Source organism: Manacus candei, unplaced genomic scaffold (genome assembly GCF_025592945.1).
Source record: "Manacus candei isolate 608988 ecotype Guabito, Panama unplaced genomic scaffold, ASM2559294v1 h1tg000023l, whole genome shotgun sequence".
Taxonomy (NCBI): Eukaryota; Metazoa; Chordata; class Aves; order Passeriformes; family Pipridae; genus Manacus; species Manacus candei.
The window spans coordinates 12,569,467-12,583,542 of record NW_026138071.1 but is presented as its reverse complement, the minus strand read 5'-3'; the positions used below and the strand labels follow the sequence as shown (position 1 = coordinate 12,583,542).

The 14,076-nt window shown below is 37.3% G+C and overlaps 1 protein-coding gene across 5 annotated transcripts in view; it reads right to left on the bottom strand.

Moving 5' to 3' along the window:
• Positions 1-14,076, bottom strand: part of ITGA6 (integrin subunit alpha 6) — a 130,343-nt gene that overhangs the window by 2,999 nt on the left and 113,268 nt on the right. For 4 of the 5 annotated variants that reach the window (XM_051787370.1, XM_051787371.1, XM_051787372.1 and 1 more), the window contains 16 exons: positions 13,228-13,355; positions 11,472-11,567; positions 10,957-11,018; positions 9,551-9,708; positions 8,446-8,601; positions 7,599-7,714; positions 6,523-6,712; positions 6,352-6,435; positions 6,071-6,150; positions 5,836-5,913; positions 5,634-5,736; positions 4,483-4,656; positions 3,337-3,435; positions 2,859-2,969; positions 2,677-2,775; positions 2,224-2,349 (listed from right to left, as the gene is read on the bottom strand). In XM_051787370.1, the coding sequence (XP_051643330.1) occupies positions 2,224-2,349; positions 2,677-2,775; positions 2,859-2,969; positions 3,337-3,435; positions 4,483-4,656; positions 5,634-5,736; positions 5,836-5,913; positions 6,071-6,150; positions 6,352-6,435; positions 6,523-6,712; positions 7,599-7,714; positions 8,446-8,601; positions 9,551-9,708; positions 10,957-11,018; positions 11,472-11,567; positions 13,228-13,355 (1,860 nt within the window). Of the gene's footprint in view, positions 1-686; positions 817-2,223; positions 2,350-2,676; positions 2,776-2,858; positions 2,970-3,336; positions 3,436-4,482; positions 4,657-5,633; positions 5,737-5,835; positions 5,914-6,070; positions 6,151-6,351; positions 6,436-6,522; positions 6,713-7,598; positions 7,715-8,445; positions 8,602-9,550; positions 9,709-10,956; positions 11,019-11,471; positions 11,568-13,227; positions 13,356-14,076 lie in introns of all 5 variants that reach the window. The other variant, XM_051787368.1, reaches the window with a different exon arrangement.

The window sequence follows — 14,076 nt, the reverse complement described above, 5'->3', positions numbered from 1 at the left end:
GTGAGCATAGACCAAATCTTCAGCGATCTCATAGTTAAGATTTCATTAAACACTGTTTTGACATAATTCATTAAGAATTCTTCCCCACCTTCTGATCCCAAGCATCACTTACTGATATAATGTACAAGCATGTGATATCTTAATTTGAATAAAGGTTTCTGGAAGCATAAAGCATCTAGTACCTTCAGCAAAGTGTGTTCCTAGAAAAGTGTACCTCTGTGAACTCAAGTAAAACAGATGTTTCCATGCAATAAATTCTCATTATGAAAACCCCTCTCATTACAAGCAACGTGGACCTTTTAGCATGCACTAAAGGTTAGTAAAGCAAGTTTATATATCATCCACGTTTATATATCTTTACATTTTAACTCTAGTGTTGATTACCGTCTTGCAAGCTTGAAGACTCACTTGTAGTGTTAAAACATAAATTTAAAAAAAGACTAAACCCCATTGCAAAAGAACAATATGTTTTCTAAAGAAATAAACAAGAAGTGTTTTAGACCAAGGTAAACACCTGTGTGTGTTCACATGCACCAAAGGCTGAAAATCTATCAACAGCATGAGCAAGCAAGTACAACAGTTTGAAATCCAAAAGTTAATAGAACATATGCAGAAAAAGCTTCACAGTTAGCCACCGCAACCATAGCATGTGCCACAGCTAAAAATTAAAAAATATCATCAGTTACCAATTACAGAAGTAGATCAATACTATGCATCAGAAGTAAGCCTCTCTTTATCAGATGGCTGAGCATGGATCTCAGCCTTGTGATATGTGGCATCGTAATGATCTTTCTTATTTCTCTTGAAGAAACCACACTACAAGGAAGCAAGGTATTTAGTCAATTTTTTGTGGACTGGAAGATGTCAAACCTATTAAAACTAACTTTAATTAACTCTGTGAACTGTCTTCCTCTTATCCCTCCACAGGCCAACCAACAACAAAAAAAAAATAACAGAACTCAGCTGTTTCTAGATCTGAGAACTTCTTGGACTAACTTGATCTATAAAGTAACAGAATAACACAAGTTATTAACAGAATAACCTGACAATATTATTTTAGAGGCATTTTGGTAAATTTGTAATAAATTGCTTGGATTTTTTTAAGAAAAGGTACAATAAAGTATGTCCAAGAAGCCTAGAAAGCTGTTTGTGGACCAGTGCACAGGACAGACAAGAACAAAGGGTAGAACAAAACCAATTACTGCTTTGACCTGTTCAACACAAGCTTTTACCTTAAATTAATTATGTATCTGTCTTTGCAGTATAATGTTTGTCCTTCATAATACAGCACAGTGTTTGTCATCAAAAGCAGCATTTTACACTGTGTGTGCATGTAAAAAATGCTTGTATTTTCATGTGAAGTAAAACACCAGTAGTTATAACCTAACAGCCTACCTAAAGTATTAATTCATCAGGAACATATGCAGGAGCAGCTGGGCATTTATTAGAAATAAGGAAGTCATAACTATCCTGTGAGAAGTAACCTGCAGCAAATAGTAGTTCCTCAGTAAAGCTAATTGCTGCAGTTTTTCTGGAAAAAAAGTAACAGGATAGTCTTCTTCACCTCTTCTTCCTTAATAACCTTCTAAAATAATCCCATAACAGCAAATACTAACTGTCTACCCTGTAAAAACTAAGAATAAAAGCTGTTCTGTTATACTTGGGACTACAGATAGTTGGCATTTTTACAAAGGTCATTAGAAAAATAGGTACTTGTTTTTTTCTTTCTCAAACTGTTAACCTTTTGCTATACATACTTATTTACTCCTCCTAAGATTTTTTAAAAGCCCATACTACAGAAATTCACCAGCACAGTTGGCTGTGTATTATTACTGTACCTTTTGGTTATTTTTATCTACTATCAGTTTAATGGTATTTCTAATGTTATGAGAACATAGCCCTGCTAAAGCATTTGTAGACAGCTGACATGAAGTTTTACACGTAACTGCAGAGACTCATTAGCTGTATCCAGCTATGGTCTCTGAACATTTGTCTTGAGTTTTGCCCAGAGCTCAAAATACTTCCTTTTGAGGATGTGAAAACAGAAAAATTACATAACCATTTTCATTCCAAATGCTGCAAAATTGAGAAACTAATAATGTATGGTTTGAGCAGTGTTGCCCTATTTTGAGTCCCAAATAGTTAATCACTTGCTTAATTAGTTTGCTATCTTGTCAGTTATAGAGCAGGAAATAAAAAATAGCCAGATGAATAAAAACTCACCTTCCACAGCAAGAATACCAACAGTGCAAGCATCAGTATTCCAGCAAGAATTGCCACCGCAATGATCCACCAAGGTACTCCCGTATAAAGGGCTACTGGTTTTGCAGGAAAGACAGTAACACGCACCTAAAGGACAGAAAATACATGAAGATGGAAAGAGCATTTCTGAAAATCCACATATAATTATAAAGCTACAACGTATACAGTCTTATCTCTAACAAGATGTCTTCTACAAAATGTTTTTGAAGAAGACCACCTACTGGTATCATTTCAATATGGTAGTGAATTTTCCCAACCCAATTAAAAGGTAAAAATGATCAGTAATTCAAAACTCAGTTAAAAAGTTAGACTTTAAGCTAGTTTTGTTTTAAATTTGTTTGTTTCCTGGTCTTTTGAGATAAGCTGGAACCATCACAACCATAATACATGATTAGCACCAAACACTGAACCTACCTGAGCAACTTCGTTTGTGAGTTTAACATTCTTAGCTGCAGCAGGAACACTGATAGAAGCCCTAACAAGAACGTCCAGGTAATTCATTTTGGAGAAGTCCTGTTCCAAAATAAAATATGGGTATCAGGCACAGAACAGGAAAGAACCCTGACCTTTCAAAAATTGCAGGTAAGAAGACTTACCTCTAAGAAAGTGCTGTTCCACAGTCTGGAACGCAGGACAATAGATGCCTTGCTGTCTAAACCCTTCAAGGGACATTTTATGTCCACACACCGTGCATTTACATTGCAGTCCTGCAATTACAAATTTCTACGTGTAAATAAGATCACATTCTCACAGACTGTTTAAACCTCACCCCAAGATTAAAAATTGGATTATATGCATCATACTTACGTGCAAGAACCAGTATCCGTTTGTACTAACAGCAACAGAAAAATACCATGAAGATACTACTACCTGTTTATTTTAATGTAGATAACAATGCAAATATTCTTTCCCAGTTCTCTCTCATCGGTAGATAATCTAAATAGTCAAATTTTAAAAGCATTGGTACTTGGATGTAAGATAAAAACAAGACAGAGATAAATTCTTTCACTCTGACAAACTCAGAAAAGCCCTCTTAAGAGTGCAGGGGGACACATCTGACCCAAGACTACACACCAAGATTTTGTGTTTTCTTTCTGCGAATAAAGGAAATGCTTGGCTGTCCGTGATCTGCTTCTCTGCAACCTCACGCTTCCTTCTTGAGTCATGGGATTCCTAAAAGGAGAAAAAAAAAAAAGTAAAAACTAGTTTATCATAAGAATCTTTTAATTCTGACCCCATACAACCAGTGAAACTAGAGTTCAGTGAGTGGTTTTTTCTTCCAAAATCAGCACAAGTGACATCATTATATATCCCTATTTACCTGCATTTATTGCTAATAGTAGAGTCGGGACAGCTACTAAAATTTGAGATTACCTAAAGAAAGGCCAACTGACTATTTTCTTTAATAAGGCAAGGGGAGGTTTAGATTTATAAAGCCTTCAATGCTATCTCCATTTTTGTTCTAGATAAAGGGTGTTAATGGTACTACGCTAAAGAATAAGGTTGCACTGAGGCCGACAGATGCAGGGTTTTTTGAACTGTATAGTAATTACACTCAGTAAAAATTATATTAATTAATATAATGATCTGACAAGAACAGATTTATGTACATGCAGTTTTAATGGTGGAAAATAAAACTCCTCCCATAAGATCTTAAAATTATATGGAAAAAAAGAAAAAAGGCTTAGGTTTTAGGAAAAAGATCTTGCTAGATAGGCACAATTCAGGCCTATAAAAATTGCTTGAGAAATTCTTTTTATTATATTTGTTGTAAATAAGTAAATTTAAGTGCAAGCCCTTTGTCTTTAAAAAATTACAAAGAATTCCCCCAGGCTGGGGAGATGTTTACAGTTATTTATTGTTTTCTGAGTAAGAACTCAGGTTTTTTTATTATTGAAGAGATTTCAATAATGCTGATGAAATTGGTTAGAGCAATCAGCAGTTTCATCTGTGTAAGAGCATATGCCAGGAGAGCCCATTGCAAAAACAGTCACACCACCACAGCATCTACCCTTTAGCATATTAGCCTCATTAGCTGTTATGAAGCCTCCTAATAAGCTTAATCTTTGATACATTGTTTATGTATTGTACTTGTGAGCTTCTTTAGATAAAAAAATAAATCCTTCTGGAGCAAGCTCTGATATGCCCTACTATCACATGCTGTGGAGTGCTTTCATGTTGTACCAATTCACAAACAGAAGACAGGGTAACATAACATACCACAACATGCAGACTGTTGATTTCATTCTCAGGTTGACAGGAGACTTTTTCCAAGCCTTTGGAGTCTATTTTCATCAAATAAAGCAGCCATTTGCCATTATTAATTTCCTTAGGCCACTGGATGTCAAGGGAAGCAGTGCCAAATGTTTTCAGTGGTCTGCCCAAGTTAGTTACCTATTAAAACAAACGTTCTTTAAACTGTGAAATACTTTTTAAAGGGATTTTTTTTTCTTGAAAACATTATTGACTCAGCCAAGCTTTAAGCATGCAGCTAGCAGGAAATTTAGATCAGATGAAAGGCAGTCAAAGCACTACAAAGACAAAGCATATACTAAAAGTAGCACACTTGGATAGCAAGTAAATTCAGGATTTAAAAATGTAAGGATTAAAACTCCCTAACATAAACTTTTAGTTGTTGATTTTTAGAAATCTCTTCTCATGTGAAATGACAAGTCCAATTTAGAGTTAACAAATCACGCAGTTACATAACTGAGGCAAACTGCAAGTTATGAGGAACTCTGACACTCAGAGATAACCAGCTCTTGCTCTGATAAGTATGAAAGTTGTTTTCCAACCTCTTTTTTTCTTGCCTAGTGTTACTATTCATGATAGCAAGTTCTAAATCAGACATTCTAACTCCTGCTACTGTAATACATGCATGCAGGTACAGAAGGAAGTAAAGGACTGACGGAGATGGACTTTAATTTTTCTCTTAGTCTTCTTGATTTATATTTGGCAGAAGACGAAACCAATGGAATAGACCCACACACTCAGAGGGGCTCTTGCAGTGTCTCCATGTGCCAGCTCAGCCCTGCAGGCAGCACGTGCCCATAACTCACTGTCTGTGGGCACCAGCCAATGCCTGGGCAGGCCACAGGCAGGTTCTGCTCTAACTTTTGTTCCCTACCTGCAGGGGGTTTATGCCCTACAACTGAACGTGCAGAACTGCTCCACAAAAAAAAAAAAGTGTACAGACACTCAGGTCACTTCCTCAAAATATGACCATAAAATATCAAAGCCTAAAGAAAGTCAGGAATTTGGTACAAAGAAAGCCGATTCAAATATATCAACTTTTCCAAGTATTCATACGCATAAAATGATAAGCTGTGCATTTGATTAAAAGCAGCTGTTGACATTATCTAAATACTCACTCGGAATTCATACTCTATGAGGCTTCCAATATTATCTTCAGATTTCATAGCACTCTCACCAACGATGTTACCTCCAAAATATACCTGAGAAGGCTTAGCAATTCTGTTCAGGTGGGGGTGGGGAAGGAAAACAGTCAGATTTATATGAGTCTGCAGCAGAACTGTCCCCAGACCCCCCATTTGTTATGCTATCAACACTTACCCAGTGAGCGATAAAAGCAATTCAATAACCACTTTAGCACTGGCTGTAATTGGAGTCAAATTAACTTGAGTGCTTGTTCTACAATGAAAAGGAAACAATGGTGTTTATTTTACAAATGTAATGGTTTTCACTTTACTATTAAATTACTTTTGTGAAAGGAACAAATGAATTCAAAATGTTTTTATGACTGTATATAAAAACATAGCGCATGTGCATGACCACCAAGAAAACTTACGTTTCCAGCTTCAGGTTAATGTCCAAATCTGTTGTGTCAACATTAACTTTAGTGGTACTTAAGATCAGATAAAAGGTTACCTAGACAAGAAAGAATATAATGAAATATATAAACATTTTGTAAAATATATTGATATATGCAATATTATAAAAATGCACCATCAAGTTCTGGAGTTAAAGAGACAGGTCCAAATCGGATTTTCAGTTACAGCACACAGAAACTTTGGACAATCGCAGTCAGAAATGAGATTTTACAACTTGAGTAAAATAGTTGCAACTTACATTGGAATTTCTCTTAAAAGGATTTCCAAGTTCACACTCTGCTTGAGAACCATTTTGGTTAGCACCGCACGTTAGCTGTTTTTCCTGATTGAACAGAATACATTTATCAGTATTAAAATTACCTGAAAATATTTAAAATTTTTTAACATATTTTCTCTTAAAAATACTTACAGGATAACCCCTCATCTCCCTGAATGCAGAGTACGTCAGACTGTCTGGAAAAGTTGCAATTAGTTTAGCTTCATATGCATCTTCACCATCTTCTTGTGGATTTTTTAGATTAGATGGATTGTTTGTCACTGTTATTTCCAGGGCAATATCTTTCTGATCTTTCAGAACAAGCACTGGCACATTGTTTTCCCTACAGAAACAAGAGTATGCAGGGTTGTGTGCATTAGGAAAACAAATGCCTATGAAAGTTTGCTTCTTCTCATGCTTTACTTGAATAGAATTTCCCATATTAGCAAGAATTACTGGAAGGCTATAAACACATGAACAGTCAGTTTTTTTCCCCCAGACCAGTATTTCATCTCTGAAAGTGGCCAGCAGTTAACAGGACAGAACAGACTGATAAATCCCTCAAGTAATCAAGTTTATACTATTTCTGAACCAGCACTTTCATCTGATTCACCTTCACTAGTGATGAATTTTCTCCAATCTACTGATCTGCTTTTTTCTTGTAAAGTGCACGATTTTGGCTTCTGAGTCAGGGTGTGGCCCTCACTGCTAAAGGTGACTGACTGTTGACAGTGAGTAAACACACCTCCTTCTGTTTGTTTAACCCTTTTCTAATTTCACTGGCCTTCCAGGGAGGAGGGATGCAGCGGGCATGTTTGTGACAGTGAAATGGTTACTCTGTTTATTTCTCTGTAACTGCTTGTCTTGGGCTACTAGACTATACTATATTGAGTTGTCATACTCACAATAAAATTTCATCTACAACACAGTGTCACACAGTAAACTACTGCAAGGTTGGTTTAGAATCTCATTTCTCCAGGTGTCAAATTTTTTTTTCTTTTAGTCCACACCTGCACAGTTGTGGCCGCTTTGTATCCACTCTGTACCACTTTTCTTCTCAAGCTCATCCTCTCTCCCCTCTTTCCTCCTCCTGACAGATCAGTACTATTACACTGGGTTGTGTTTGCCAGACAGAAAACTGCTCTCTCTCTCCCAGAACTCTCTCCTAAAAGTTCTTTTAAGCACTTGTTAATAATTTGAACTTTAGCAATGCATTAATCAAGGCTTACAGCGGTAAAGAAGTGAACCTGTCTTCATTTCCTTCTCTAGTGCAAAACCGGTACTGAAGTTTCAGATTGCTGTGACATTCATTGTCTTCTCCACATCCTTCTTTTAAGAACTCCACCTAAATAAAACCAAAGCAATTTTACTGCCTGACATACGATAGTAGCTTAAAACAAGATTTTTCAAGTGCACTGCATAAAGCATCTACACAGAACTCAGAGACACTTTCCTGGACAGAGGTCAGATTTTCACCTGACTCTTACTTCTTGCCTGTCGAGTTTTTCTTTGTGAGATATACAGCCCTTGATCTTGGTAATTTAGAACTTGAAATGTAACTAAAAAGCAGAGTTGGATAATTCTAAGTGAGAATTCTAATAGGGAAATACATCCTTAAGTCTGATTCTTCAGTGAGCACTGAGGAAATGCAAACTTTTAACTGAGATATTCTCTCCCTTTTACATCACTACTGCAGTCATTGCTCAAAGGCTGTTACAACATGCAGTGGAAGAATTAAACTGTATGTTATTTTGTTATGTGAGACAAGTGTTCACAGCAGAAGACAATGGATTTCCATTTTTAATCAAAAGTACATTTCCTCTTAAACTTGCTGGGGAGAGGAAAAAACCCTAGCAGCTATGCCATCTTCACTTTTGTTGCAAAATAAATGCAGGATCTAGTTCATAACATGTGCTAACAAGTTCAGCACAAAATATAAAATAATAAGCCAGTAGTTGCAAGTCCAGTGCCACCCCAGTTGTTTCCTTTGGCCATCATTTAGCTTTCTACAGTCTTTAAAATTCAGTTACTTACAGATGTGCAGATTTATATGAATATGTGATATCAAAGGCTTACTTTTGTGGTCTTTGTTTCAGATTCATTTGAATTTAGAATTGGTATAAGATCTGGAAGTGCACTCTCTTTTCTTGTGGACGGTGAGCTAGACTCCAGGCCAGCAATTTTAACACTGACTGATACTGGAATGGGACGTAGCTTATCTTTAATTTTTTCCTGTTAAAATATTAAATAAAATATTAAAATAAATGGCATAGTTAGTATACAATGCAGAGATGAAAAACAACACAAAACCAAGCTTTTTCTAAACAGCATTTTCTAAACACATGCAAGAACACAAAGTGCACAGCCTGTCTTTCTTTTTCCTGGCTTCCCAATCTGATGATTTCTCTCACCATTAAGAATTCTTAGGAACAACAGATGGTAATTCAGGCAGGTAAAATTCACACTCCAGCAGTAAAATAAAATTAGAATAGGTTGGACTGAGCTCTGAGCAACCTGATCTAATGGAAGGTGTCCCTGTCCATGGCAGGGGGGTTGGAACTGGATGATCTTTAAGGGTCCCATCCAACCCAAACCATTCTATGATTCTATTGCATAAATTCAAGCTCTTTAATCTGCTGTGGTCAAAAGAAACCCTGGAGGAGGACTCATTCCTGCTGAGCCACAGAGAAGGAGTTTGTTCAGCTCCTGGAGCAACGCCACCGTTAACGGTCAGTGTAGCAGCCAAGTCAAGAGAGCACACACCAAGCTTTCTTGCCCTGCCCATTCATTCACTCCAAAAACCATGGGTTAAAATTCTTTTCCTAGACAGTCACACCATTAAATTCTGTAACAATTACTTCTGTTGGAAACAGCTCTCCATTTCTGGCATTTAGTTCCTCTCTATTGTTCGAAATCAGTTCAGCTCTATTGACCTCCAGAGCATGCTGCAGTGGCTACAACTTTTATACATACTTTGCAAGAAAAGCAACAGGAGGAAGCAGCATGTGTGCAGGGGATAGTAAAGTACTAAACTATGGGGGGGTTCTGTTTTTGAAGCTTTATATTGCATGTGGCTTTTAAATTATATACAAAGGTTCCTTCCATGAGGCTGAAAAAGAAAAAAGCACTTTTTTAGTTTAAATGGATCTAAATGACAAAGAAATAAAATACTCTTCCTTACCTGTAGTACAAGCTTTGTAGTCACACACTCCCATGAGTTCTGTCCCCTCAGGGTTGTACTTGCAGTAAACTGATCAGACGAGTGGTCGCTGAACCGTACCCTGGACGGCAGGCCCAGCTGCCGCCTCTCGTTTTCCACTTCAAACGTATAGTTGATCTCTGTGTGAAAAAATAAAGTAAGTCACCACAAAAAAAGAATCATTGCCTTATTAAAAAGAACTTTAACTTCTCCAGGTATGATCTTAGAGCATTATTCTGGAAGATTGTTTCAGCCAGTCCTGGGCTTCACAAACTGTTTTCAGTTATTTACAAAACTTTCTGTCAGTTTTGTCCCACCACAGTCAGGGGCCAGGTACCCCATGCATGACCTGCAGCAAACTTCTAAATCAAATCCTGTTATTCCCAAAGTACACCGTTCCTTTACGGGGGAGCTGTAATTGCTGCTGCAGAGCCAGCAGAGGGCTGAGGTACCACAATGTAAATATCCCAACTTGGCTGTCTGGGATTCCTGTTGTGTCTCAAATGGCACCTGAGAGCCAGCAGGATTCTGAGGTCAGAGTACACTGTTAATTTTAACACTGAAAGCACAAGTGTGACTAGAGCTTTCTAGCTGTGTGCCAAGGCATGTTTTGATAGACCTGAAGTCGGTGCGTGTTTTAATCATTCTCTTTACTGAGCCAATTCAATGTTGCATGGATGGGAACAGCACTGAGTGTGCCAGGCCACTCACAGATGGACACAGGGAGCAGCCTCTGAGAGCTGGTAGCACTTGACCTGTTGATGGACCAGGACCTCATTCAGGTACATCCTTCAGATTTTACAGGTGATGGAGAAACTCAACGCAGGAGGAAAATGAGCTTTGAGCTTAAAATTCTTCTAATTTCCTCTCAAAATCCTACCAAGAGGTAGTAACAGCACCATTGTAACAAGTGCTTTACATTTTTGACTATAATTGTGGCACAGTCTTCCAGTCTTCTATTAATGCAAATTTTTTTATTTCAGTTACTGATCTCCACAAGACCATTTTCATGAATACAGGACACAGTTTTATAGGGTAACCCTACAATAAGAAATAATGCTTACCAACAATATATAAAATGGGCTTTTTAAACTATTGTCTAAAGCAGCAGTAACCTAGAGAGGCAAAATGGTTTGGGTCTGTATGGCAGCCATTTACTCACTAGCAGTTAGAAAGTTTCTGTCATCCACAGAACAGCTTAACACACCAGCATGACCAACTACAGATAGTGCAACATCTGACCTTAGTAAGGAGTCACATTTTAAATTTGACAGGCCCCATCTGAGTCACTACAATTTGAGTACTACTCTTCCATGATAAGCTCTAAAGAAAAAAAGAAAACAAATCACGTGACAAACAGATCAAAAATCTTTATCTTCAAAACTTACTTATTCTTGGATTTAAGTCTCTGGGGTTTGCAGTATATTTAAAACATGCTTTCACATCCATCCTGTAAAAAGTACGGAGAAACTCATATTAACTTTACTAAGGCATGGTCCAACAGACTGAAAAGTTTTAATAGTTCATTCACTGATCTTATCAGTCTTATGACTGGTATTTGCTGCTTACTAGACTGGATTACAAAGCAAGAAAAAATGGTTAATAAGCAATTAGAAAAATTTTCTGGCATTTGCTCTTATGTCTCTACTCAAGAGAAAGCTGTTCAAGCCCAGATATTTGTGTAAAAAGTAATTTTCAAAAGCAGACATTATGAACAGAACATATTCCACACCTTGTCTTTAGCACAATAGTTGTAAGAAATTCAGGAAGTCAAAATGCAGATACATTTGCTTAACCTGCACAATTGTCATACCTCTTCACTTTAACATCGCCACTGAATGAATTTTGGCAACAGAAAACTCAATACACCAAGGCTTCTGATAGAATAATTTTTCTTATTTACCATATCTCACTGTGGTCCTCAGGATTCTTTTTCTTTAGATCAATTCTGTCAGGCTGTACTGTAATGTTTCTTCTAATGCTAATCACAGGCCGAGATCTTCATTTGAGGGAAAATGGGCAATGAAAAGAAAGCATAAAAAAAAGAAGTTTCTGTTAAGATTAATGAAATAATTCATGTGAATCCCAGATGCCCTCCACACCTGCACTGATTTGCAACAAAGTCACCCCAAGAAAAAGATTTTTGCTATGATACTGATTAGAAACAAAAGAAAACTATTTAAGCAAAGCAAGTAACAAAGAACATCTACCATTGTACTGAATGCCTGACAGGGAAGGGGGCTACCTAATGTGGTGATGTTGTGGTTGTCATTTTATACACTTATGAAAAACAGAAATTTCAGTGGTGGTTTCTACCCCAACAGTAATTCAGCCCCTGTGAACAACTGTAGGTACTAAAGTTCATTCAGATTAATGTTCACAACAGCTTTAATGTGGAGCCTGGGTGGCTGTGGGAAATGTTTTCATTGCCTAATTCCTCTGCATGGAGGCTGTTACCATAATTCAGCCTCACAACTTTCCTTTTTGGAAGGGACAAGAGAAGACATTTCACATGACCAAATGAATGATCTGATCCTGTTCTCATCAAAGCACCTAGGGCCTGTTTAAAGTAGGCAGTTAGCCACCTCCTCCATTTAACTGGGCTACCCCTTTCACTGTTCGTCACCTTAGAGGCTTTTATTCTCACCTTGGTAAAAGTTTCTATCCTGCCCTTATCAGCAAAAGATTAAAGCTCCTTTTGAGTAAGCAGAACACTTAATAATCTAATCAACTCCTCTTCCACCTACTCTGTTCATGTGAGTTGCTTTTCCTGGGGGCTGTTCCAGTATATTCAAGAACATTACAATTATGTACACAGATATTATACATTTTAGAGATGGGATTTTCTGCCTGAAAAGTTGTTTTCATTCCCAAAATCCAGATAACCAGTTCTGAAGTTTCTGCTCCTCTTCCATTGGGACCTGACAGCAACCACCTGAACTTGATGCAGCATTCACAGCTCTGATGATGAGACAGAGAGTCCTCTTCCTGCCCATTACTAGTGATTCAGCTTAACAGTATGTTAAACTGGAAAAAAGCAGAGGTCTGCAAAAGACTGACTTCATCCCTAATTTAGGCATGTGCTACAGAAATCCCAAAGGATCTTATCTGCAGGGCTTCCTCACTGCTGTTTCATGGACCCCAGTATAACCTCCACAAGGCTTCAGCCTCACTGGTTTGGATCCTTGGCTATGGAAGTGGGTGTTGGTTCTGTTTTGCTTTGTTCCATCTTCAGTAAAGCACAGTTAGATTATATAACAGCAGCAAACAAAAGCACTAGCAAACATATCTGTTAACTTCTCCTTAAGGAAAAGGAATTACTTCTCACCCTTAAATTCCATTAAAGGACAGGCATGCAAGCTACCATGGGGCAAAGCTAAGGTACAGGTATACTGCACACACCAGCATTTCACAGGAACTGTCCACATTCACCCTCTTACCCTGAACTGATTGCAAGGCAGTTTCTCAAGGAAAAGAGAAGGATAAAATAATAAACCAATTTATGGAATTTCTGCCTCCCCCCCGACCCTGAATTTTTACCTTCTAGTAGGAAAAATACACTCCAGGCCCAATAGCTTGTTGTTACTACTAAGAAAATTGTTTTTAAAAAACTAAAATCAAAACCTCGGTGTAAGTAGTTAAGGTTCTGTATATAATACCTGTACACATTTACAGAATCTGAAAGGGAACCAACAGCAATATCAGGGTAGGAATTTTTATCCAGGTCCATGTTTCCAGCAATAGAGTAACCAAAGAAATTGGTGTTTGTTTTTTCACCATCAAGAATCTAAAGAGCAAACAGATCAAGGAAATTCAGACATTTAAAAGTTATAAAAGTGAAATAACTGAATATAACTGTCTTATGGCCAGGAAAAAAAGAAAGGGAAGAGAAACAATGAAATAGAATCTGTGAAATAGGATCTCTGTGTTCAGTTCAGGTAAATGACACTGAAGTGCCAAGATGATTTGCTTTTCTTCCAAGAAGTTACTTTATAGCAGTGAGTACCAGAATTTACTGGTATGCATAGAGATGTTGCTTAGTTTATCTTTACTTACAGTATTTATGCACTATAGACACTTGAAACTGAAAAAGTATTCTAGAAAGTATTCTAGCAGTATTCTAGGGAGTGCAATCAAGTTCCATTCTCACCTTGCAAACTGGACACGGTGGTCCTGAAAACTAAAAAGGCATGAACATTTTTTATTTAAGAAGAAAGTGTCGTAGTAAAAGAGAAACCCAAGAAACTAATTATTTTCAAATCACCAGATTTACTTTTAAAAATCCAAAACTATACATCTACATGCCTTTTTCCTTCTCTACATACTATTAGTGCTAAAGGACGGCCCCAGAAATAAAAATATGTATTAATATCAAGAATTCCTAATCCTTCTGGTCAGCAGTACAATCTTTGAAGGGTCTTGTGACTTTGCTGCATATCCATCACCCCACTAATAGTAATGGAAAGGGAGATGGACAGCCCTATCATTTCTTTAATTTTGTTCAAGAC